The sequence below is a fragment of the Ceratotherium simum genome, chromosome 10 (genome assembly GCF_057802395.1).
Source record: "Ceratotherium simum simum isolate JZ-2026a chromosome 10, ASM5780239v1, whole genome shotgun sequence".
NCBI lineage: Eukaryota > Metazoa > Chordata > Mammalia > Perissodactyla > Rhinocerotidae > Ceratotherium > Ceratotherium simum.
Genome location: NC_141909.1, coordinates 53,731,204 through 53,758,067, shown reverse-complemented (window position 1 = coordinate 53,758,067; position 26,864 = coordinate 53,731,204). Strand labels below are relative to the sequence as shown.

Sequence of the window (26,864 nt, the reverse complement as noted above, 5' to 3'; positions counted from 1 at the left end):
AATGAGTGATTGACTATTAAGTAAACTATTTGTCCTCCAAAACAACTGTTTTAAGAGCTGAAGTCTTTTCAGTCACTTTGGCAGAAATAATATTTTGCTTGTCTTACTAAAAGGACTTTTCTTTCAAAGCAGTCAAAGCACATATAATAACACTCTTTCTCTCTCTACTCTACTATATTCCCTCATATGTTCTATTTTAATTCCCTCTGTAGAGATGAGTAATCTTGGGCTTCAAGAGGTTAAGCGATTGACCAAACTAAGAGGACTCAGATTTAGTCCAGTGCTGGCTTTTAACTAACACTGCAGTAATCATAGCTAATTTGTCTCTCCTTTTTTTTGTGTTAGATGGCAAAGCTGCTTGTAATAATAACTGTTTCTTTATGAGGGGCTGAGGAAGTTTCTTTCCCCACATGGCGAAATAAATTTGCCTTTTATAAGCAGGGGTAGGAAAGTGGTATGCTATTATTCAGCAGAGAGCCCAAAATGTTTGTAAACATCAATTAATTCTTAAATTTGTTTGTATTATCTATGTCTAAGTACCACTCTCTGTTTTATTGGTGATAATTGTTATTAGTGTTCCTTACTTTATTTCATAACTTATTTTAAAATAAGCCTTGTGGAAATGATATTCTTGATGATACCATGAACCTTTCTTCACTTGAAAATGTCTTTTACAGCATTTACTTCTCAGTCAGTAATGTGCTTATACTTATTGGCAAAAATTAATTTATTTTCCTAATCATCCCTCTTTTTAAAATATTAAGCAAATATTAGTTTATATTAATGAGTGGACTGTTCCTATAGTCCTTTTTATTTTAAAGGCTGTAAAGTTCGAGACGACTTTTGTTAGCTATTTGAAACTCTTATGTGTCATCTTTCGTCTTTCACTCTTATGTTTATTATTATTTTTCTAAAAGAAAGCTAACCATAAACCAACTTAAATACAACTCACAAAAATATTATCTCAAAATAAACATCACTATTTGGAGATCTTTTGCTCCTCAATAAATTAGAAGATATTAGCTTAATGTACTTTTACAAACAACATTTCAGAACAGATTGTGCTTGCTTTCTAGAGGCCAATTTTCTTTCCTTTTTTTGACGAAAACCTGGTCTTCATACAGTCTAATTACTTTTATTGCATGTGGAATTATTTTAAATTACTGTTGAAACATTAATAACTTCAATTTAAAAAAACTTTAAAGTCACAGAGTTAAAAGAAGAATAGAGTTTAGCGCCATATTTCTTTTAGTAGCCCTTTTATCAACACAGGCTTTAATTGATAGACAGCTTTAGTTTGTAAGTTAGTAAGAAGTGAGAACAATTGGTGCTAACGTAAATGTCAACAATTAGCTGAATATTCTAATTAATTCGTCAAGCGTTACTGGTAACTGTTATTCATTGGGAAGCCATCTCTTTATTAATCCTTAGGCTAAGGAAATGTGACTCAGTTGTGTTTTAACTTTTCTGCTCTCCAGTGTTGTTGAAATTGTTGCCTCTATTTTAACTTTTGTAAGCTTATATTTCAAAGCTGTTCTTGAGAAGAACAAATCATAATAGAATTGAAATTGTAGCAAATAAAATATTCTCTTAGGGTCTTGCTTATTTGTGTGGAGAATTAATATCTTTTGATCCAAGAAGCTCATAAATACAGAGCAAGGATTTTAATCAAATACCCTTTGAAAAAGAATCATTATGGTGTCTTTAAGAGTCAATGCAGGGGCCAGCTTGGTGGTGTAGTGGTTAAGTTTGCACGCTCCACTTCTGTGGCCCCGGGTTCTCAGGTTCGGATCCCGGGCGCAGACCTACACACCGTTCATCAAGCCATGGTGTGGCAGCATCCCACATACAAAATAGAGGACGATTGGCACAGATGTTAGCTCAGGGACAATCTTCCTCAAGCAAAAAAAAAAAAAAAAGTCAATGCATATGCTACCTGCGACAGTAGTAGTCACCTTATCACTTACTAAGTTGAAGTTTATAATATGAGACATCTTGAAAAATAAGCTTTTTTTTCTTGCTGTATTAAGTACTATGCAGAAGATAGCGGATTGTTTTCCACTCTTACATAATCAGGGAAACTTACTGAAATATAAGCCAACTCATTTTTTAAAATTTAATATCATTTTACATATTTTACTAGCCTTTGCTTTTCCTTTGATGTGTAAGACAAAAGGATCAATGATAAGAGCAGAACAAAACCACCTTTATCCTATAAATTCCTCTTTCTCTTTCTCTCACTCCACTGAAAGCTATGATTCCTGTTTGTATTTATCCTCATTTGTAGTCCCTTTTGGAAATCATATCATTTGTGCTCATTCCCTCAAACCTGTGGTTTTTATTTATAGCACAAAAGTCTTTTGAGAAATCTAACTTGACAAGTTGTATGCTATCAGAATTCAAGTGTTATAGAGCAATTTCATTTGCCTTTTGAAAGTTGGAATTCAGCTTGAATTTCCTGTTCTTAATCTGCTATGAAGCACTATAATTATTAAGGTGACAACTGAATTTCCTTTCTACTGACAATGATACAAGAATTCCTTTTTCCATTTTTTTGGTGCTGGAAGGTGTCATGTTGTTGCCCATTAAATATGTGACAGCTGAGGTGAGAAATTCATTATATTGCTATAAAAATCGGTGTGAACACGTCTTTTTCTCTTCCTTATCCACTCCCATTTATATCGCAAGAATATTAGCAGTGAATTTGTGAGACTAATTAAACTCTTTTCTTGATTTGTTTAAAACTCTAAAAATTAATTTTTTTAACAGCAGATTGCATAAAGTATGTCCTACAGTAAACTTGTAAGACCCAGGAATACAAGAAATGGGTATATGACTATATATCATGGTATTGCATAAGAAACATGTTATTCATACTAAAGTTGATAAGCACAAATAAATTGTCACAATATATTTTTACTTTTCCTAAGATCCCCCAAGGCTTTATTTCAGACACATTTTAAATGGAATTTTAGCAAAGATTAAAGATTGATATTGGATTCCTTGTAAAGTGTAGTGCTAGGGCCATAGGAAGCAGCAGGTCCCAGGGATAGGCACCAGGTCCATGAGAGCTAGGATCATGGAATTGGGGGCTTGGAATAGGGGTCAAGAATAGCAGTAGGGTAGACCCCTGGGGAATTAACTAAAGAAACCAGTCACCATTTGGTCAAGTTAAAGGGAGAAACCTTTCAACCTAGGTGCAAAGAAGGCAAGTAGTCTAGAAATTGTAAATGGCAATAATTGTATTGCCAACATACCTGCTCAAGCCCTGGTAAATGAGGACTCTGATACAGAAGTTACCTGCTACAGGGGTGGGGAGGTGATTGGCAGCTCCCTGGGGGATGAGGATCAACCTTAATCTAACCCAACATTTACTAGAGTGGGTTCTGTAGTTCTAGATTCTCTGTTAAAGAAAAAAAAAGTGTTCCGTGATCCAATAAATTTGGAAGTCCATATACTATATGTTGCACTATAAGCTACAGTGTTGATTTTTTAACTTTTAGCATTTTTGTCCATTTCATTCATGCATTCGTTTATTCAACAAATATTTGTTGAATTCATCCTGTAAGCCAGACACCTATTAGATGCTGGAGACAGCATGAGGGACAAGGTAGATATAGTCTACACTCTTAAGTCTTATAGTCTAAGTAGAAAGACCTTAAAATAAGAAACTACAATACAGTTTGTTAAGTGCTAACATAGAGGAAATCCAGGGCTCAAAGGGAACATACAGTTAGGCCACCTCACCTGTTCTAAAAAGGGTCAAGGGGAGGATTTCCAAGAAGTACCATCTATGCTAAAAACCTGAAGATCAAGTAGAAGTTAGACAGGCAAGGAACTTTCAGTCACAACAACAGCAATAATGATAAGCTAAAGCTAATACGAAATTACACTCTTCCTATCTGTCATATAATATGCCAGATACTTTCCAAGTGTCCTATCAACGATCCCCCTGGTGGATTTTATTACTTACCCAAGATCATATGGCTAGTAAGTGGCAAGAACTAGAATTTGAATCCTGATTGGTCTGACTCCAAAGTCCTCTTTCTACTACCGCAAAACTGCCTCTCAAAGCGATTAACTGATTTTGATTAAATTTGTTTTAGGAAAGCAAAAAATGATTTGAGTGATATCTTAACTTTGCTCGGTTCATGATTTTCATGTGGTATTTATTCATTTTTTTTCTAATAGATACACATCTTTTAATTTTAATAGATTGTGGTAAAAGTTGACATTTGGGTTGAAGTTTCAGGAGCATATTATAGAACTAAGTTCTGAAGTTCCCATTCCAAGTAGTGTCTTGCACATAGTAGGTCCCTCAAAACAATTGTAACTTCACATTATTACTTTGAATAAGTGGTAGGGTAGTTTGAAAAGACAGCTTTGAACTTGTGTAAAGAAAGATACTACTTACATTTTTAAAGTAATTTAATTCTCTGTGTGACATGATCATGATGGCCATAGGATTTTTTAGTTTTAAGATAAAGTATATGTAGAAGGTAACGATATAAAATTGATCTCCTTAAGACTGTCTGGACCTGCCTATCACCTGCAGCTTATATACACACATTATTGGCAAGCATATTCATAGGTGATGTGAACTTCATATCTCATCATGTAAGGAGGTGCATAATATCAAGATAACTCATTATTAATACTTTTGAAGATCCTGATCTAAAGGAGAGTCAGGTAAAGAGTAGCAGGTAGTTTTAAGAAAATAAAATAGACTGCCCTTATTCCAGCAGAAAGTTCACAATCTCACAGGTCCTGGAGTGAGATGAGACAGTCTGGCTTTCATACCTCATGATGGCAGATTGGGCCTCAACGTGAAATTCATAGACTTACTTTAATTGGCCATGTCAGCATGCTAGGCTTCACCAAACTCACCATCAAAATTATTTTAAAATAAAAATATTATATATATAATACAAATATGTATTTTTAATTTCTCCTCTTCACCTTTAGGTGGTGATTTTGAGGAGTGAAATGATCAGAAGGGAAATTACTGGAAGGAAAAAGGGAAGTAAAGAGCCTGGATAGTCTATAAACCTGGATTAATTTTCAAACCCTTGTGATTTATATTTACATCTACGAGATAGTTGCTGAATGAAATTTCATTTGCTATTTTTATTCACTTTGGGAAAAGCAGGATAATGAACAAAAAGAAAGAAGTGCTCTTGTGGTGTATTTTTATTCAAGGTCAAATGTTATTTCCTTACTAACTATAAAATGTGTTGCTTTAACTTTAGGGACACCACAGTACAAACCCTTACTCTTCAGCCTTCTGTTACAGATGGACTTATTGTGTATGAAGACTCACCTTTGGTTAGTAATTCAGTTATATGAATATGCTCAACTGTATTTTTTTGAATGATAGTTATATTTCACCCTCAGGCAGTGAGGGGGGAATCTCCCATAGATTCCAATATATTTCAGTCTTAACTGAAAAGTACTCATTCATATGTCATTTGGAGAGTGGATATTTAAATGCAAATTATAGGAAAATAGCATGTTTTCTTATTCTGTTTTTCTCTCTCCAGAGTGAGAGATTTAGAGGATGATAGAAATCCTCCAACGATTTCCTCTCCATTCTAGAATAAAAAAAAAAAAAAGTTTGCTGTTGTTTTCAAATGTGTAGAATTTGAAACTAGACAATGCTTCTGGAATGTTTTTAAAGATGATTTTAATGATTAAAATATTAGCCCAGTGTTTTGGGCAGTTGGGATGATGCATACCTTAACTTCTCACATAAGACTCAAAGAAATCCTGGCCTGTCATGCATGTCCCGCTGTGGTGATAACTCCTTTGCAGCAATGGCACAAGTAAGCCGTCATGAGAACCTCTGTGGTCCAGACCCCAGTGATTGGGGTCTTTAGGATTTCCTGCCTGAATTTTCCCAGATTGAGCCTGACTTTCCCTGAATAGAGAGTGAAGGCTGGGGTTGAGAATAGAAACCACACGTTTTCTCTCTCTCTTTTTTTTAATTCAATTTATTTTAGGAAAATCTTTATTAGTTCTTCTACAACATTGAATAAAATATTTGTGGTGGAGGGAATCACCTATTTCTTAATCTGTATTTCCTTACAATTCTTTGCCAAAAATATGCAATGAGACAAGTTTATGATATGGTCCATTTTATGTTATGAGATATTTCTTACTATTTAAAAAAATAATCTTTGGGTTTACATTTAAATTCATTGAGTATCTTCACCTATCCGCTCTCTAAAAATGTTTTTAAGAGTTTTTCCTTGCTTTTACTTTCTTTCTATAATGTCACCATTCACTCAGCCACCTAAGACCTAGGACTTTTCTTATTTTTCCTTTACCCTCTTCCCATCTATTCAGTTGCCAATACTGTAGATTATATACCTCTGCAAAACTCTTCAGATCAATCTGATGCTTTCTATTTCCATTTTTCCCATGCCTTCTCCCCTAAAATTAGGTCTCCAAAACAGTTTTTAACCAAATTATTATGGTAATCCCCTTTTAGTCTATTCTGCATACTGCTGCTGGATTAGATGTCCTAAAGTGTAGCTACAAACTCCATTCCTATATTGTCTAAACTCATAAATCTTTAATTACATCCCATTACTTAATGAAGTAAAGTACATATTTCTTGGTCTAGCAATCAAGTCCTGAGTAGTAGAGACGTGATCAACCCTTTCAGACCCTGTACTCTCTCACTTCTTTTAACTCCCATGGCACTTTAATTTCTCTGTTTATTATACTTGTTTTAAATCTCCCCTACGTGGGGGGGGGGGAATGTTGTGGACATTACCACCATAGGAATAATTCTTACATTAAAGGATTACTGTAGAGTTAACAGCTTAGTAACTATGGAAGCTTTTGGTAGAGATCATAAATTTTGTTTCCAGCTCTTCTACAGACTTCTTTTTTGTAACAAGTTAAGTTACCCATAACTTAAATAAAATCAGCTCTTATAAATCTGAAGCAATGAATGATGAAATTTTAAAAACAGTTGCTTTCATTTTTTTGTTTATAATAAATGTTCTATCTTCAAAGGTTAAAGCAGTAAAGTTGGGTCATGTTCTGGTAGTAGATGAGGCAGACAAAGCCCCAACAAATGTCACCTGTATTTTAAAAACTCTAGTAGAGAATGGAGAAATGATTCTAGCAGATGGAAGACGCATTGTTGCAAGTGAGTATTAAAAAGCAACTTTTCCCTCAATATATGCAATTTTTACATCTCTGGTGTCACATCACACACTTAACTGGCTACTTATATATAAGTAACAAGCATAAGTTCTATATAACTCAAGTTGTCTGTATTGACAATCATTTATAAAAATCAATATGTCTGAATCCAGCCTTGTCAGTTTCACTTTTTATAGCCAGAGAGCATCTTTGAAAATTTTGACACTAGTTTTAGGGCAAATCAGCTTTATATTTTTCTACTCTGAGAACACCAACATACTTTTTGCTTGAGGAAGAGTGGCCCTGAGCTAACATCTGTGCCAATCTTCCTCTATTTTGTATATGAGACGCCCCCACAGCATGGCTTGATGAGCAATGTGTAGGTCCGCACCCAGAATCCAAACCAGCAAACCCCAGGCCACTGCAGCGGAGTGCGTAAACTTAACCACCACACCACTGGGCCGGCCCCTGACTACTATCTTTTCAAAAGCTCATTCAGACTCTCAGGATGAGAATTCTGCCTGCCCTTTTTAGAGGCATTATGAGGACAGTGCAATGGAAGGGAAGAAAGAATTGCTGAAACAAAATTGTAGTTAAGGAGTGATTATCTCCTGGTAACCCTCTACATTTTCTGATATGCTTTTGAGGGATAGTCTAGAAATAAAGGAGTCATCATAATTTTTAAACTCAAGTTTGATTGTAGATGACATTTTAAACACAAGAGCCCCAGAAGCTCTTTTGAACATGGTTTCATAAACGATCACTTCTAGAGCTATGCTTTTCATTTTCTTTGCTTTTTTAAATTTTCATTTCTAAAGATTTTATTTATTTATTTATTTTTCCCCAAAGCCTCAGTAGATAGTTGTATGTCATAGCTGCACATCCTTCTAGTTGCTGTATGTGGGATGCGGCCTCAGCATGGCCGGAGAAGCGGTGCGTCGGTGCGCGCCCGGGATCCGAACCCAGGCCGCCAGCAGCGGAGCGCGTGCACTTAACCGCTAAGCCACGGGGCCGGCCCAAATTTTCATTTCTTATTGTCATTTTTCTTTTAATTAACCAATGAATCAAATTTTCCCTGTGACCACATACCCTTGTTATTTGCCACTACTAAAATTAATGGAGATCAAATGTTAAAATTATTGGTTGTATTAGTACATGAATATATGACACATTGAAAGATTTCTTTTTGGTATCATAAAAGAGTATGAGTGTAGGTTCTTACAGTCTCAGCTCAGATAAAACTGCAGGTGTTTCACAACTATCATTTTTTAAAGATGGATAGCCTAAGGCTTGGATTTAAATAAACCCAGATGACAAGTGTTTCTTTTTAAAATAACCATAATAAAGTTTTTACTGTCTTAATTTATTGTCTGGACTAGCAGCTTTATCGGAAATGTACACCAGCCAGTAGAACATGGCACATGGAAGAATTCAGTTCCTTTAATACCTTAAACATTTGCACAAAGAAAGCTCCAGTCAACTTGAGATCACTTATTTTAGGAACTGTGGTAGAATCCCTTGATTGGAAATAAGTCAACATTGCACTAATGGGTTGACTAGGTTTTCAAGACCTTTATTCTATGTGGTTAAGTTTCAGGGTGAACGATCTAAACAGGAATTGTTCCTAGGTGCATAATGGCAGGCTCTATGCAAAGTGATGCAGGTGCTGACTTGATAAAAATTGAAAGATGCTTCGATTATTCTTTGAGTATCCTTTGGATTATCGCTTGTTATGGATTCTTTTTTTTTCTTTTTAGAAATAATAACATCTCAAGCTAAGTTTAATTATTGTCAGACAACATTTGGACAAGTTTGCTTTTTAGATGTGCATTGAATTTACATACAAATGCAGGTTTCTGTGTAACTTAGTGTATGCTTTATCAGTATTCTGTTCTTAAGCAAACTTTCTCAAAGTTTTTTTTTCTTCAACCAAGTTATCACAGCCAGATTTCTTAGAGCTTCTTATAATTGAACAGTATGACTACTTAAGTTATTTTATAGTCTGTAACTTGGTATTCTTAAGAACTATTAAATATTAATAAAGAATAAATAGAAATTTTGTTTTTCAGATTCTGCTAATGTGAATGGAAGAGAAAATGTTATAGTGATTCATCCTGATTTTAGGATGATTGTTCTGGCCAACAGACCTGGATTTCCTTTCCTAGGCAATGATTTCTTCGGTACCTTAGGTAAAAATAATGATGATAATAACAAAAACAATAGCAATAACAATAATAATATTGTCTTAGTAACAATGCTGTATCGGCTATCACTAAATGCTACCATGTGCTGTGTCATCATCACAACCATCTTGTGAGAGTATTTGTCATCCCCATTTTAGAGAAGGAGAATATCTGATATTCTAAGTGATTAACTGTTTTTCTAGAGTCACTTAGCGAATGAGTGTTGGAGCTTGGCTTCCTATCTAAAACTATCTGATTCCAGAGCCTGTTTTCTTAAACAGTTACACTATATTTTATTGTTTAGGGCCTCTTGGACTAAAACACAAAATAAAGAATGGTTTTTAGTGTTTGGTTTTTGTCACATCCCCCTAACTATGAAAATGTTTGAGGCCAGCTCTGAGGAGCCTTATTCACGTTGATTGGAGAGGCCTTGGGATAAACTTAATCATCAGGAGCCTTTAAGAAGGACTTCTCTTCTCTATGGCAGATAGGTAATTCTGCAATCTCATACTCAATGTGGAGCAAGTCCAGTCTCCTAGTAGGATTTTTGATCTAGCAATTCCACATCAAGGAATTTATCCAAAGGAATTACCTATGCAATGATTTAAATACAAGGATAGGCAATATAGTATTGTTTACAGTAGTAAAAGAAATGGAAACAGCCTAAATGTCCATCCAAATGGGACTGGATAAAGAAATTATATTTTAGCCATACAATAAAATACTATGCAACTGTTAAAAAAAAGAAGAAAGGAATGGAGGGCCGGCGCAGTGGCGCAAGTGGTTGGGTGCGCGAGCTCCGCTGCGGCGGGCTGGGGTGTGCCGGTTTGGATCCCGGGTGCTCACAGACGCGCTGCTTGTCGAGCCATGCTGTGGTGGCGTCCCATATAAAGTAGAGGAAGATGGGCACGGAAGTTAGCTCAGGGCCAGGCTTCCTCAGAAAAAAGAGGAGGATTGGCATCAGATGTTAGCTTAGGGCTGATCTTCCTCACAAAAAAAAAAAAAGGAATGAGATAAGTTTACCCATGCTGATAAAAAAAAAATGCTCAACATATATTAAGTGAAGCAATAAGTTAGAACAGTGGCTATAGTAATCTTCCATTTGAATTAATAAAAAACAAAAGGCAAGAGAGATATGTGTACATGAATATGCTTGTACATGCATAGAATTTCTCCAGAAGAGCACACAATATGTCTCCCACGTCCTCTTATCTCTATGACCTCGTGTCCTATACTGCTGTATGCTGCTCTCTCCATCACTCATTCTGTTCCAGCCATTCTGCTCCCTGTCTCTTCCTTGAACATGCCAGGTATGCTTGCCCTCGGATCTTTGCATTAGCTATGCCCTCTGCCTGGAATACTCTTGCCCCAGATATCTACATTTACTCAGATGTCACCTCCTCCAGAAGCCCTACCTGTCTGACCTCCCCCACCATCACCATTTCTGCTGTCCTATACTATGCTTTTCTTTTTCTTTTTTCTTTGAAGCATACAGTTTTTAACATTTGTATGTATTGCTTATTGCCTACCTGTGTGGATTGCTCCACATCCATGAGGACAGGTATTTTTGTGTTTTTGATCACTGATGTATATAAAGTTCCTAGACTAGTACTTGGCACATGGAAGACATTTAATAACTCTTTGATGAATGAGTGAATGAAGGGTCAATTGTAGTTTTATATTAGTGTTAAATTTGATTTTCAGCAAAAGAGGCAAAAGCTGTTCTTCATGTTTGTATTTGAACAGGTGTAGTCTATGAGATACAAGTTTGAAATTATCATGGCTTGCATTTTATTCAGATGCTTTAATAAATATATATTAACTGATAAAATAATGGTTTGAATGGTTTCTAAGTCAAAGTAAGATCCATTGCTACCTGAGTAGATTTCCTTTCTTTCTAAAATGAGCATAAATCATGCACATCTATTAAGTTTAACTTCCTTTGGTCCCTGGTCTCTTGGATTATGAATCAATAGAATTATATGAACTTTTAATTTGAGAAATTCATCTCTCTTTTGAGAATAGATTATATTTTTCTAGTACATTCTCAGTTGCCTAAATTACTGATGAAATGTTTTGTGTTTCTACATTCCTTGTGATTGATTTTAATTTAGATAATGTCTCTGCAGGTTTACTTTTCCAAAACTAATTTCTAAAGTATATTCTAACAACCTGCACAAGATATAAATTGTTTGGAGAGTGATGATGCTAATTCCCCCTTTTATAGTATACATAAAGAAGCATCCATATGTGACAGATTTATATAATTTCTGAAGATAGTCAACATGTGTTAAAGTTAAAAATGCAGTCTCAGAACCATGTGTAGAGTATTTTACAATTAATGGAAAAGGAATAAATCCCCTGACCTATGTATGTTTGTATATATGCATTTAAAAACAACACTAATGCAGGTATGGAAGAATAAATACACTAAACTGTTAACACTGGGTGCCTGTGCGGGAGGGTGTGGGATTGGCAGAGACAAAAGGGGGACTTCTCTTTTTTGCTCTTTGTATTTGAATATCTCCCAGTGAGATTGCATTCAAGTATATATAATTTTTTAGCAGAAATAAATCTATACGGAATAAACCACACATCACTCCCTTTCCTTTTCTTTTGCCTTAGTCATTTGCTTTCTTCTGTATACCATCCTATTGTTTGATGAGCTTTCTATACAGTTTTACACACTTAAAAATAGAAGTGCTTTGGTGAGCAGCCCATGGCTCTTGAAACAACCCTTCCATATTTCCTGTGGCATTATAATGGATTAGTTGCATGCTGAATGTGAATCTTTTTTCTCCTGTAGGTGATATTTTTAGCTGCCATGCAGTTGATAATCCTAAACCCCACTCAGAACTCGAGATGCTCAGAAAGTATGGACCAAATGTGCCTGAGCCCATCCTTCAGAAGCTCGTGGCTGCCTTTGGAGAGCTGAGGAGGTTAGCTGACCAGGGGATTATTAACTATCCTTATTCTACCAGAGAAGTTGTCAACATAGTCAAGCATTTACAGGTATGGCAGATGCCTGTGCATAAAGGTTTAGAAGAAGCCATGAATCTCATTTTTTTAGACTGCTTAATTTATACCAAGTCTTTCAATTTCTATAAATATAATACTGATTCAGATGATATAATATGAAGTGTGTGTAATCTAGATTTTAAATCTGGAAAACCAGTGAACATTTTATGTTTAGCCTTTGAATTGACTTTATTAAGTTTCTGTTCTTAGCCATTACTGTGGAGCTTGAAAATATGGTGGAGGATATTTTTGGGGGGTGAGGGAAGACAAGAGAGTGAGACAGCAGGGAAACTTTACTACTGTTTGACTTTATACAACAAGCATGTGGTATCTGAGTGAAAAATATTTTCATTTTGAAAACAAAAGACTTGGAGATAGAACACAGACTAGGAACTAACAGTATTAATTACATACCTGTAAAGTACTGCAAGGAAGTTTAATAAGATAGAGTAAGTGGGCAAGAGAATAAAATTCCTTGTAGCCATGTACAATGTGTGGTCCACGTTGGTAAAGAAAACAAAAAACCCACGTAAATTCTACTTTTACAACAAATAATGATCTCCAAGCTAAAGTCACAACCTAATAACTCTTGACCTCTGCCTCTCATCCCCAACTCTCCAAGGAGAACCTAGAAAGGAGAATAGGAAGCTTTATTCTGCCTATAAAACCATGACCAGTCGAATTCAGCCAGCTCAGATCCCAGTGCCTAAAGAAAATCAAGACTAAGCTGCTGGTAAATGAGCCTGAGGACACCACCAGTGTAAATTTAGCTGTTAATAATACTTGTTTTCTTTGCCTCTGTTCCTTGTTTCTCTATTCCCTGTACTTTTTATGTTATTCCATTCCTTTCTTATTTATTTCTTAGCAGAAATAAATCTATACAGAATAAACTGTTTTTTTCACATATTCATAGACCTGTAATTTCTCTGCATACTTCTGTATAGATATTCAACACTCTGCCTTATGTAAATAGCGTTTTTTAATTGGTCAATCTGGTACTCATCTTAAAGGCGGGAGATTACAGAAAGCAGTGGAAATCACTGAATGCCAGGATCTGAGCATTGATCTAACATTTGAGAGAGGGAACTGTTCCCCCTCAAATTCTAATATTTATTTTAAAAAGGAGAATACGAAGTCATCAGAGCAAATATTAAAAAAGAAAAATGTGTATATTCCTCCTATCTTGTTATCTAGCACGACTAGTAAATGTGTGCTAAAGTTCATTTGATCATTATTGTTGTATCAGTTTTGTAGATTTTTATATTATATAATGTTTTATCACATGCATAATAAGGGAATTTTTTTTTTTAAACAGAAATTTCCCACTGAAGGTCTCTCCAGTGTGGTGAGGAATGTGTTTGACTTTGATTCCTATAACAACGACATGAGGGAGATTTTGATTAAGACTTTACACAAATATGGGATACCTATAGGAGCAAAACCTACCAGTGTGCAGCTGGCGAAGGAGTAAGGCAAACTCCCTATTGATAAAATTACTCTTAAGTGTTACTGTTCTGATTCTTAAATACTGATAATTCTGAATTGAATAAACTGAGTTGGTGTGGAAATTACTTTCCACAAGTAAGCTTTTCAAATACATGTTGCTATTTGCTGGCTGGATTTCAGTTAAATAGCTGAATAAATATAAATATTATTTATAGGCTTTTAAATTGACAACTTCAATTATTTTTAATGTCCCATAAATAGATGTAATGTAATCAAATAAAGGGAAATATTTGTTTCTTTAACAGTCTCTGTTCTTTTGTTGAATTGCTATGACTCTCATTGTTTCCTAATGTAGTGCAAAATCATTGTACAAACATGAAAACTACATAAATGGATAATATATATTTAGTTAAGATGTTCTTATATCACCATATATTTTTCTGTTATTAAAATTTTCTAAATTTATAATCATATTAAGAGATTCTTGGTTACTTATTTCAGCTTGATAGATGCAACAGGTAGTGAAAACAGGTGGGTTTGTTTCACATGGGCCGGTTGCTTGCCTTTTATTTTGTAGTCACAGGCTACGTACTTAACCCTAGTAAAAAATCTTGCAAATATGTTGTTGATCAGAAAGATAGTTGACAGAGTTTATTAGTGGAGTAATTAGATCAGTGCAGATTCACTGGAAAACAGTTTTAAATATGCATAACTTATTTGTAATGCATCTAATGTTCTCTTTGTCTATGAAAAATGGTCAATTATCATAAATTCCCAAGGGACAATCATCACTTTTAAATTATGATTTAATTTTAGTTATACATATAGTTGTATAGGAGGCCCTCTCTACTTTCCTTAGGAAAAAATTGTTAAATGTAAATTAGTCCAGCTATATATAAAAGTATATATATGCACACACATTTAAATACATATATATATATATATCCTAAGTGTATACATCATCTTTATTTATTTATTCTTTGAAGTTATTATAAAAACTTGTCAGAACATATGCCAATAAAAATTAATTGTTAAAGCTTTAACAATTTCTTTAAGGATTTCTTAAAGAGAAACAAATATTTCCCTTTTGTGGTAAAAGTACAAGATGGAATAATGTGAAAAATTATTGGTGAATTGATTTATGTTATTAATGAGTAAGTTTTTTTCAAGAAGAGTGATTTGGTGTCAGTTGCTAATGCATACACTTTTCTGTAAAATACTTTTTTACTAATCGATTAGCAGCATTTATGGGCATTTGGAATTTGGTAATTTGATGGGTATGGCATATCTTCTATATTAGAGAATTCAAGAAATTGTCTTTAATATGCAAACTTCTATTAGTACTCATGTTTTTTACTTCCTTTTTATAAACTACATCTTTATTTTCAATTGGAAATAAGGTGATTTTTCTTACTGTTAACAAATTTATATATTTAGAGTTCTAGCTTTAAGGAAACCAGGCTTGTAATTTTAAAATAACTTTTTTTGTACTCTTGCACAATTTGAAATAAAAATTAAAATACATATTAGTTGGTAAGATCAATCACAAGAGAATTTTTGGCAATTTAAGTTTCTAAGGAAGACAGATAAAATGATTTGACTTATTCATTACTGTCCTCAGTTCTAAACTGAAAACTCTTGCCACGGCAAGTTAATTCCAACTCTGGTACTTACTTATGAGTGGAAGCAAAAGTACATTGAGCCTGGAAACAAGACGGTCACACTCATGCCTAAGAGGGGGGTGGAAACAACTCGTTGTCCACCCACTGTGTATAGCTAAAAATAGTCATAGCAGATGTGGAGGATGAGTGAATTTTCCCTTAGGGTGGAGATAATAGTCAACTACAATTTGCACATTCAAGGCATTTTTTCCTCATCTATAAATCACAATGACTTGGGCCGCTCAAAAGTAGTAATGTCATTTTATCGCTCTTTAGTGAAATCTACAGGTTCCATATATCTATTTCTAGCAAATGATCAGCTTTCTACTTTGAGAGGCTAGCATGGTAGAGTGAATGAAACAGTGGCCTGGGAATTTAGCGGTTAGTCATACATTCAACCTGTATGCCTGTGTCGGACATGGAGAAACAGATGAGAAGACACAGTCCTGCCCTCAAAGAGCTGACAGTTTCATCTTGATCATATGAATTTGGAGAAGTTACTTAACTAAACGGGGTCCCTGTGGTAAAATGAGGGCATTTTATTATAGACAGCATAACCATATAATTGATCCTCTAAATTAGGACATTTTTGAGAATGGAAGGGGACACTATTAATAATAACTCTGTAAAAAGAGATATAAAATAAGACATCCTAGTGAGGCCAGAATATGTGATCATCCTCATAGGTGATAAATAAGGCTCCTTCCTATTCTAACATCCTTTGCATTTTTATGTAATCTTAATTTTCCCTCATCTACAAAAACAAAAGCATAAAAAAGAAGTGTTACTAACACTTTCCTTTTTCCTCCTAGAGTAGCACACAGTTAGTAGTAATCACATAGACCTCTGAAGATTTAAAGTCATCCCCATGTAGGCTTATGATTTGACTGAGTTTTCTAGACCTTTTGCTAAACTTTTACTTCAGTAGACCTTTTGCTAACCCAGCTCTTCTAGGCTGCTCCTGCCCTTCTCTGCAGATACTGTGTCAGTGAAGAAGATCCACATTGAATTAAAGTTTCTAAGGAAGAAGGACAAAATGTTTTAATTGCAATTAATGTCCTTTTGCCCTAAATGAAAAATTCTTGCTACAACTTGTTGATTTTCTTGTTCCCTAGTCCAACCACTGTGCTTATTTGATGGGAGCAAAATTACAATGAGTCTGGAATAAGATGGTCATATTCACACTAAAGATGGGGAAGGAGAAGTAATTGGCTGCCCACTGCATATAACTAAAAAGAGATAAGGCAGATGTTGTAGAAGAGGGAAGTTTTCACCTGGGGCAGAGATGATACTAGATCACTGTACAGTATTCTACCGTACCTGCTTCCTCAGTTGAAATCAGAATATACCTTGGCTGTTGAGGAGTAGTGATGTCCTGTTATTGCTCTTTAGTGAAATTCCCAAAACAGAGATGCTGTCACTTTCCCTTTTGTTCTCCTAAATCGTGCAGTATGGTAGCTGTCTCATAGGTCTTTGCACATTTTTTTTTTTTGTGGTGAGGAAGATTGGCCCTGAGCTAACATCCGTTTTCAATCTTCCTCTTTTTTGCTTGAGGAAGATTGTTGCTAAGCTAACATCTGTGCCAGTCTTCCTCTATTCCCGTATATGGGGTGCACCGCAGCATGGCTTAATGAGCGGTGTGTAGGTCTGCTCCCAGGATCTGAACCTGTGAACCTGGGCCGCTGAAGCAGAGCACATGAACTTAACCACTTCACCGCTGGTCCAGCCCCATCTTTGCACATTTTTAAAAAGCCCAATGTGATATTATGAGATGAATGTGACTTGTCTTCTTTACTAAACCTTTGCTAAACCTGGTACTTGTAGGCTGAGCCTTATTGGGTGGTTATTTTACCTTGCATGATTGTGCCATAAAGCAGCTCTTCTTCCTGATCTCCGAATATGTTCCCTGTTCTTAGTACTGGGATTAGAAGTGGCTACCTAGACCCCACACTGCATTTGCCCCTTTCCACTAATACTTCTTGCAATTTTTAATTGTTTCTTTTTAAGTTTCTAATACACGGGAAAGGATATGCCAAAGAGATGGCTCACATAACCAAATAAAGAGACACACCGGGAGAAATTTAGGTAGAGATAGGAAGATTTGAGTTAAAATCTGAGCTCTAAAAAATTGATGTGAGCTCTTGAGTTTCAAATGTCATTGTTGGAAACACATACACACATATACATATATATAAAATTAGGTCTAAACATCCAACCAAAGACAAATAGATTATCTACTATAGTTAATATAGATATACATTTCAAAGCAAAGTTTACTTGTTTTTTCCCTCAAATGAGCCTTTATTTCTGAAGTTTCTTTTATTTGGGAATAAACATACTGCTAGCACATTAGCTCTTACAAACTTAGAAGTGTTTCAGAGTAATTTATGAACTCTAACATACTGGAGAAACATTTGTTTTAAAGGAAGATAAAAGTCCTGTTTTTTTGTACCTCCATTTTTAAATGACTTATACAGTATTTTATTTTGTATTTGTACAGTATTTGTATGCCACTCTCTGCTTGACAGTTCTTAAGATGAGAGAATTGTCATTTCATAAATTTGCAATGGAATATAAATACTCTACCTCTAAATGTATTAATTAATAACAACAATAATGATGATGGTAATATAAACATTTATAGATAACTGTGTGCAAAGTACATTTCCAAGCACTCTGTTTACATGAATTTATATAATCCTTATAACAAACCTATAATATATATAATATAATATTATATATATATGTGTGTATATATATATATATATAATGTTATTGCGTTTTGTAGATGAAGAATTTGCTGCACAGAGAGGTTACATCACTTGCCTAAGGTTAGAAAACTAATTAGGGGCATAGCTGTAATATGTATAATATTAATTCCAATTCTAAGGATAAATATAAGCAGATTGATGTGCAGATTGTAGGCAACTTCTAAATCAGAATTATTCTTTGGATACTGAAAATTACCAATAGTTTTGGTTTAAAAGGGCCTTGAGATTTTAGGTTATCAACTTGGAAATCATTATTGACCATGATGTCATACATGTATGGTATACATATTCTTATTCTTCAGAGAATTATGATAGATTCAGATTTTGAGGTTTTAGCCATATTTCATTATGAAAAGTAAGTCAAAAAGTGGATTAATATAGACTTTTGGCACAACGAAGATCATTTCAGAGACCTCTTCATTCCCAGTTAAGATTTCCTCTTTTTTTTGAAATAATAAAGGATCATGAAGTAAAACAAGGTAATTTATCTAGAAAAAGAAAAACTCTAGAAAACTTTATTTGGCTACCATATATAAGAAGCATACTAACCATCATTCCTTCCTGATTTGGAACACAAAAGGAATTTATGGAAACTTTTCAAAGGTTGGGTCATTTTTAAATAAACATACAGAGAAGTTATCTCTACCCTCTGAAGTTATCTTCATGTGTTTTTCTCTCCCTGTCTTCTCTGAGACGCACATGTTTATAAAATATTTGAATGATCATCCTTCTTGCTCCAAATTCTTTGTCCTCAACTCTATTGATTTCTTTTTTAATGCTGCTTAGTTTATTCTTAAGCTAGTTTTTTTTTTTTCTCCAAAGCATTATTGCCTATATCACTGGCAAACTTACGATCTATTGATTATTTATTTGTATTAGTCAAGTAGAATAAAAAATTTAAGGAAATTAGAAAGTTTTTTATATGTAGGATTTCTTTATGATGCATGTTTAATAAATGAAGAATGATGTCCCATTTATTTTTAAAATAAATTAGCAAAATGAAAATTAAGACATCTGTAGTTCTCCCATCCGGAGATAACCATCGTTAAATCCTTCTAGATCTTTTCCTGTGATTCTATGTGTTATTTCATGCACTGAGAAATATTTCTTTCCAGTTTTTTTCCTGAGTTTTTCTTCTTAATGGAGGGGACAGGTCCCTAAAAACGGCTTCTTTTTAAAACGCTTCATTCCCAAGCTTCTTTGTTGAAAAGAAATGTACTTATAATGGATTAGATTTGAGCACGTATGACACTCCTCCCCCATTCTCACCTTTTTCTTCTTTCCCCTTATTCCTTGAGATTTTAAGCTTAAGATAGTTGTTGTAAACATAACGAATAGATTCATAAGCATATAAAGTGCTCTCATAAGGAATAAAAACATTAGTATCAAAACTTTCTGTCTTTATGCATATGTTTAAATGTCATTATCCTTTTCAGACATATAACAATGCTGTGGCCAGACAGGCTGTACCTCTGAAAATGACCTTTCAGTGTGGCTGCACTTTAAAGTGTCTCATAGCTGAGGAAGCCCTTATGGAGTCTTGTAATTACTTCTCAGATGTCCTGCTGACATCTGTATTCTCTTTCTGTTTTCAAATGCTTTTTTAAACTATTTTTTAATTTCATTTTTCAGGGAAAATAAGGTAACTTTGAATTAATATGGTCTGGGACCATATTAGCCAATATTTTTATTAAATTTCTTTAATAGGTTCACATTTTAAACAATTTAAAAACACGGTGGTAGCTATTGATGGTAGTTGCCTTTGAGAGAGGCCCTGGAAAGGGGAAAGGATGCTTCCCCTTCTGTACTATTTTGATACTCTAATGTGTGTATTATTTTCTACATTTTATTTTTTAAATGTCCACCAACTATCTGGGCACTGGAATTTTTCATTTTGTTTTCTTACTTAAATAAAGTAAAAATTTTAAAGTAAAATTTATAAAGCAATTTATTCCGAAATTGCTATTTCTTGGGATCTTTGCCTCCAGTACAGTAAAGCTTATAGCACACTGCACCCTCTAAGGGTAGGACGTTGGCACCCTTACCAATGGCAAATGAGAAATCAAGTTAACCAGGCATTTCTGTGGCATTTCCACACAATATAAGTAAGTTTGTGCATTGGGTAGATATCAACATAAACGTATCAAGTGAGGGAAGACAACACATTTTTTAAGTAGCAAAAATAAAAATAGTTGATATTCATCAAGTACTTACTAAGTGATCTAAGTGCTTTACAAATATTAACTCAACCTACACAACAATTCTATTTTTTCTATTAGGCAAGTAATTTTTTTCCTATTTTATTAGCTATTAGGTATAGGAGTGTGTGTGTGTTACAGATGAAGAAACTGAGGCTCTGGAGACTTTAAATAATTTGAGAAATTATACAAGTAATAAATGGCAGGCTGGAGGATTCAACCACAGATCTGTCTGTTCCAAAGCCTATCACCCTTTTGCTCACTCCACCATGTTGTCTCTACAGTGCTTTGCATGAGAAAAGCAATACATACAACAACATTAGATTGCAAGATTTTAAAGATAATGGAAACATTAGAGTTGTTTTTCAAATTTCATTTTGGGACATATATCAAACAAAATATACCATATGACTTTTACATTAGTGACTAGGCCCATTGTTTTCATCACAGTTTCCTTCAAATAAATGCCATTTGTCATTGATTCCAGAAGTAAATAAAAACATCCTTTTTATAAGATATAAGCAAATTCTCTTAAATCTTTTCTTTTGTAGTAAGGATTTACTTTTTTGAAAAATCAAAATTGGTGACATTCACAAATTTTTTAAAATGTATAGAACAATTCTTTTCCTTTAAGATCATTCTACTTATAATTCTTTGCTTAGCACTACCATCCTCAAAATCATGCTTGTTAATATAGTCAGGTTTAGCGGAGTAATTATAAATCTCTGTGCATTTCCTGTGCCACCTGTGTGTTGCTTCTAAGTCATTACAACTTAGAGTTGGCCTCCATCGCCGAGCCAATAGTTCTGTGTTCAAAGGTGGAATGGATTATCCAGGGGAAAAGGAGAGTATACCTTCTGTAGACTGGGTTCAAACAGATCTGGACAAACCTTGTTGGGGAGGTACTCAAAGGGATTCAGACTTGGAACACTGGATTAAATTGTCTTTAACATCCTTCCAACTCATGGATTCTATGATTCACTCTGCCTAATTGAATTGGAAAGCTGAATAAGTAGTCACTCTTCTCCCTGATATCACTAACCATTCATTACTTTATCAGCCAGTCTCACAAGCATATTTTAATAGAACTTCTGATGAAGGTAGCTGAGATTGTATTTTCCTGTTGTAAGAGATGTTAATGTCTCATTGCAGTGTGTGTTACACGGCCATGTTTAGTATCGATCTTTCTCTTTAGAGTAGTGCTAGTGTTCATATTTGCAGACAGAACAGCTTCATCTATATTGAATGTTTCTTTAAAAGGGTATCTGTCTAAAATTGGTTTTCTATGTTAAAGAATTATCTATGTAATTGGAACATCAATAGCAATTGCTTCTTCTCTGACCAAGACCAACTATGGGGTCTTCAAAGTACCAGAGACATCAGAAAGAAATCCCCAACCAGGACCTCTCTTTGGAGTAATTTCATTAGGTTCATCTTTGAAAATAGGAATGATTATCAGTTTACTGTTTATCCCATTAAATTAAAAGATTCTCTTCTCTTTTTTTTTTTTAACAGTTTTATTTATTTATTTATTATTTTTTTGTGAGGAAGATCAGCCCTGAGCTAACATCCATGCTAATCCTCCTCTTTTTTTGCTGAGGAAGACCGGCTCTGAGCTAACATCTATTGCCAATCCTCCTCCTTTTTTTTTTTTTCCCAAAGCCTCAGTACATAGTTGTATGTCATAGTTGCACATCCTTCTAGTTGCTGTATGTAGGACGCGGCCTCAGCATGGCCAGAGAAGCGGTGCGTCAGTGCGCGCCTGGGATCCGAACCTGGACTGCCAGTAGCAGAGTGCCCGCACTTAACCGCTAAGCCACAGGGCCGCCCCGAAAAGATTCTCTTCTTAAAGTTATGTGTCTCTCCTTCCATTTTCCAAACTATTATATGCTATAATTTTCTTTTTGTCATCTTAGTTTTTGCAAATGAGTTCACAGTGTTGATCGTGGAGTTCTAAGGTGTACAGTTCCACTCTGCATAATTTAATTTCACTTCATGAAAAAGCTCTTAGTTTTCAAAAATAATAACATTTACATAGGGCCGGCCCCCTGCTGGCGGCCTGGGTTCGGATCCCGGGCGCGCACCAACGCACCGCTTCTCCGGCCATGCTGAGGCCGCGTCCCACATACAGCAACTAGAAGGATGTGCAGCTATGACGTACAACTATCTACTGGGGCTTTGGGGAAAAAAAATAAATAAAATTTTAAAAAAATTGACGTAATGACATCTCAGAACTATTATAAGCAGAAGGATGATATTGGGTTTTATAGTTTCCTAACTCTATGTTCTCTTGGTATATTATGAAGTAGCTTCACAGCCATTTTATTTGCTTTTAGCCCCTTTATGGAGGGGCAGAAAAAATAAAAAATATACCCAGTCTACATAGAAATTATCAAGGTCTATGAATCTTCTTTCATACTCGTCTTAAGCAGTCTCACAGAATTATCCTCGATCCCTTAAGCATTTGTAACAGATATTTTACAAAACCCTATCACCTGGATGGTTAGAAATCGCCACCTATAGCTAACTCTTCCAAATACACCTACAAAGTAGATTGCATCATTTGTTGAGAGTCATATAGTCAGGATGCAATGGGGAAGATTTGCCATGGTGATGTTGACCTTAAACAAATAGACAGCCAGTTATTTCTCCAGCAATAACGGGTTCATTTGAGATCAGCAAAGAATTGCAATTTGGGGTCTGCAACCATGGTGAGCCACATGGAAGTCCCACAGCAGCTAGGGAGGAGAAACTCTTACGTAGAGGGGAAGAGTAAGTTGGGAGGGCTGTTGTAAACAGAGAGTTCATTGGAGGAACTGAGAGTTCCAGGTGTAGTGGCTTTTCATTGGCTGAGCTTCTTGCTGCAAGAGGAGGAAGTCTTTCTTCTTCCTGTCAGGATCTGCTATCAACATAAAGCATGAGAGCTCTCCCTTTTGGCCTCCCGACTCTAATTTAATGAGGTTTCTGTTTATTAATTTGACATTTTCCCCTCCTGGTCAAGATCTTTCTCTGGAAGCATTGCTGATCAAGAGTCAAGTTTTTCTGGTTTCATCTATCTTTTGTCCCTTGATGCCAGGAAGGACCCTTCTTGGGTATCGTGTCCCATGTGAGAGGGAAAGTGCACAGATTGGAAACCTATTGAGGCCACATTTGAGTAACAAGGAGGGGTAGGAGGAAGAACTCTCAGGCATTTTTCTTTTCTAAAGTCCATGTGTTATCAAGATTATAGGCATTGGACATCATATGAAGCATTATGTCATCATCAAAGGTTCGGCAGACAAAATTCCAACAGGCCTGGTCCAGACATCTTGGGAAAGCTGTCTCATCAGATGTCATCTGCTTCAATTCCAGGAAATCTTTACTTGTGAGTCACCAGATGATGTGCAGGTCCAGTCAGGGTTTGGTGCTTTCTTTAGGTGTGTCATGTGAATCCAAGAGTTTATTCCCTGGAGTTCTGTGGCACAAGGGTTAGTTAACAGTACCTGATAGGAGCCTTTCCAGCGAGGTTGAAGAGAGTCCTTCTGGAGGTGTCTTTTCCAATAGAGGAAGTCTCCAGGTTGCGAGTTGTGAAGCTTAAAGTCTTTGTCTCCTTGGGGCACACCATGAAAAGATTGCTTTACCAAATCATGGTTATTTTTAGTAGATGCAAGTAGACCTTTGCAATACTGGACTATATCTCCTTTTATCAGCTATGGCTTGAAAGAGGCAGGAGCCAAGTGCATTGGGTGACCTGTGACTATCTCAAAAGGGTGAGAGTTTATGAGTTCCAAAGGGGATGGATCTGAGATTTAGAAGGACCAACAGCAATGCTTTTGACCAGGGTATTTGGAGAGTCTCTACAAATTTTGCCAGTTGATTCTTTTCTTTTTCAGCCCTGGGCTAACATCCATGCCAATCCTCCTCTTTTTTGCTGAGGAAGACCAGCTCTGAGCTAACATCTATTGCCAATCCTCCTCCTTTTTTTTCCCCAAAGCCCCAGTAGATAGTTGTATGTCATAGTTGCACATCCTGCTAGTTGCTGTATGTGGGACGCGGCCTCAGCATGGCGGGGACAAGCGGTGCGTCGGTGCACGCCCGGGATCCAAACCCGGGCTGCCAGCAGCGGAGCGCACGCACTTAACCATTAAGCCATGGGGCCGGCCCCAACCAGTTGATTCTTAATAATGCCATTGGTGTGTTTGACTAAACCAGAGGATCGAGGGTGGTAAACACAGTGAAAGTGTTGTAAAACCAGCCAAACAGCACAGACTTGTCAAAGTACTTGACCAGTAAAATGGGTTCCTCAATCACTATGAAGCTCAAGAGGAGTTCCCCATGTAGGGATAATCCTTTCCAAAAGGACTTTAGCCACAGAAGAGGCAGTAGCCTGCCTGCAAGGGAAGGCTTCAGTCCCATGAGAAAACATACAAACCATGACGAAAACATTTATATCCGTTACACAGGGGAAGTTGTATGAAATCCATTTGCGAACCTTGAATGGTCCATTAGGTAGTTTAAAGTGTCTGGAAGCAGTACAAACAGACTTCCCTGGATTGTATTTTGGACAAGTGGGGTAGGCACTTTTTGTGACCTCATTAATATTTCCCTACCAATATTGATTCATGAATGTTATCATTTTGTTAGTAGACCAATGGTTTAATGCATGTTCAGTGGTTAGGAGTGGAAATTTTAGAGTCTCCGGGTTATTATTTGTTCCAAACCAGAGGTTTCTCTTTTTATCAAACCAACAATTGTTGAATTTTTTTTTACCTTTTCTGATGCCAATTGTTGGGCTTCACTAGCCAATTTTTCTAAGTTACCATTTGGGGAAATATCCCTTTGGACCATAACAGAGGTTTGGCTGTTGTTGGTTCCTTTAAGGGCTGCATTCCTTGCAGAAATGTCAGCAAGGTGACTTCCTTTAGCTTCCAAAGAGTCAAGTTTAGAATGCCCCGTGATCTTAATAATAGCTAAAGCAGCAGGTAAGAGTACAGCATCCAATAATTCCTGAACATAGGGACCATTTTTAATTTTATTTCCACTGGAAGTAAGGAAGCCACGTTGCTCCTGCAGCTTTTCAAAATCATGAGCTGCTCTGGAAGCATATCTCCTCTCATATCTCCTATCAGTATAAATATTGGCTCTTTTGCCCTTGGCTAAAGTATAAGCCCATGTAAGAACGTGTAATTCAGCCTGTTGGGCTGAAGTGGCTATAGGTAAACATGCTGCTTCAACAATATCAAAAGGAGTTGCAGTAGCACACCCAGCACAATATTTGCCATTGTCACCTTTTAAATAAGAACCATCAGTAAACCATGAGAATTCGGTGTTACTCAAAGGAGTTTCCTGCAGATCATCACGAGGAGTTAGGAGGTGATTCATTAGCATTAAGCAGTCATGAGGGACTTCGTCGGTAATAGAGGGGAGAAAAGTAGCAGGGTTAAGGTTATTACAACGTAAAAAAGTTATGTGAGGAGTAGTTAACAAAAGGATTTCATAGGAGGTGAGGTGGCTGGCTGAAATATGTTGAGTGTGGTGAGAATTCAGAAGAGCTTCTGCATGAAGTACAAAAATGGTCAAAAAGGATCCCACAATGGTTTTCTTGGTGGCCTTCACCAAAAGTGCAGTGGGAATAATGGCTGTAAGGCAAGAGGATATCTCTATGCCACAAGGTCCAGTTGCTGTCTCTAATACCCTATGGGTCAATGGTCGTCCCCTTGTTTTGGGTAAGTATCCCAAGGGCATTCCCTTCCTTTTCATATACAAAAAGGAAAAAGGGACTCTGATGATTGGGATGTTCAGGGGTAGGTGGGTTTATCAAATTCTCCTTTAATGTCTTAAAGCCTATGTTGTCTGGTCTTCCCATAAAATTGGTTCAGGGTTGTTGGGTTCTTTAGTAAAACATACAAATGTTTGGCCATAGGAGAGAAATTTGAAATCCAATTTTTGGCAATAACCAAAGAGCCTGAGAAAACCTTGCAGTTGGCGCTTCGTTTTGGGTTGTGGGCAACTTAGGACACCATGAAGCCTGTCTGGATCTAGGTGCAACCCTTGTTTTGGTATCAGATGCCCTAAACATCAAACCTGGGTTTGGGCAAACTGCAATTCCTCCTTGGCGACCTTATGTCCCTTTAAGGCTAAAATCTTTAGCAAATAGATGCTTTCTTCCTTTGAGGAGACTTGGGAGGGAGAGCAAAGAAGCAAATCATCCACATATTGCAACAAAATAGAACCCGTAGGGAACTTTATGTCATCTGGATCAGCCTTCAGGATTTGAGAGAAATAAGAAGGTCTCTCAGAAAAACCCTGAGGCATTACTGTCCAGGTGAATTGATTTCCTTCCCAAGTGAAGGCAAAAAGGTCATCAACTAGAATACTAAAGAATGCACTGCATAAATCAATTACAGTAAAAAATTTGCTTCTAATAGGAATGGATGTTAGTAGCATATGAGT

At 35.9% G+C, this 26,864-nt stretch overlaps 1 protein-coding gene across 4 annotated transcripts in view; it reads left to right on the top strand.

The window, feature by feature from the left end:
• Window positions 1-26,864, top strand: part of VWA8 (von Willebrand factor A domain containing 8) — a 359,640-nt gene that overhangs the window by 194,976 nt on the left and 137,800 nt on the right. For all 4 annotated transcript variants that reach the window (XM_087436018.1, XM_087436017.1, XM_087436019.1 and 1 more), the window contains 5 exons: window positions 5,250-5,325; window positions 7,024-7,159; window positions 9,225-9,344; window positions 12,145-12,350; window positions 13,672-13,823. In XM_087436018.1, coding sequence (XP_087292144.1) covers window positions 5,250-5,325; window positions 7,024-7,159; window positions 9,225-9,344; window positions 12,145-12,350; window positions 13,672-13,823 — 690 coding nt within the window. The remainder of the gene's footprint in view (window positions 1-5,249; window positions 5,326-7,023; window positions 7,160-9,224; window positions 9,345-12,144; window positions 12,351-13,671; window positions 13,824-26,864) is intronic.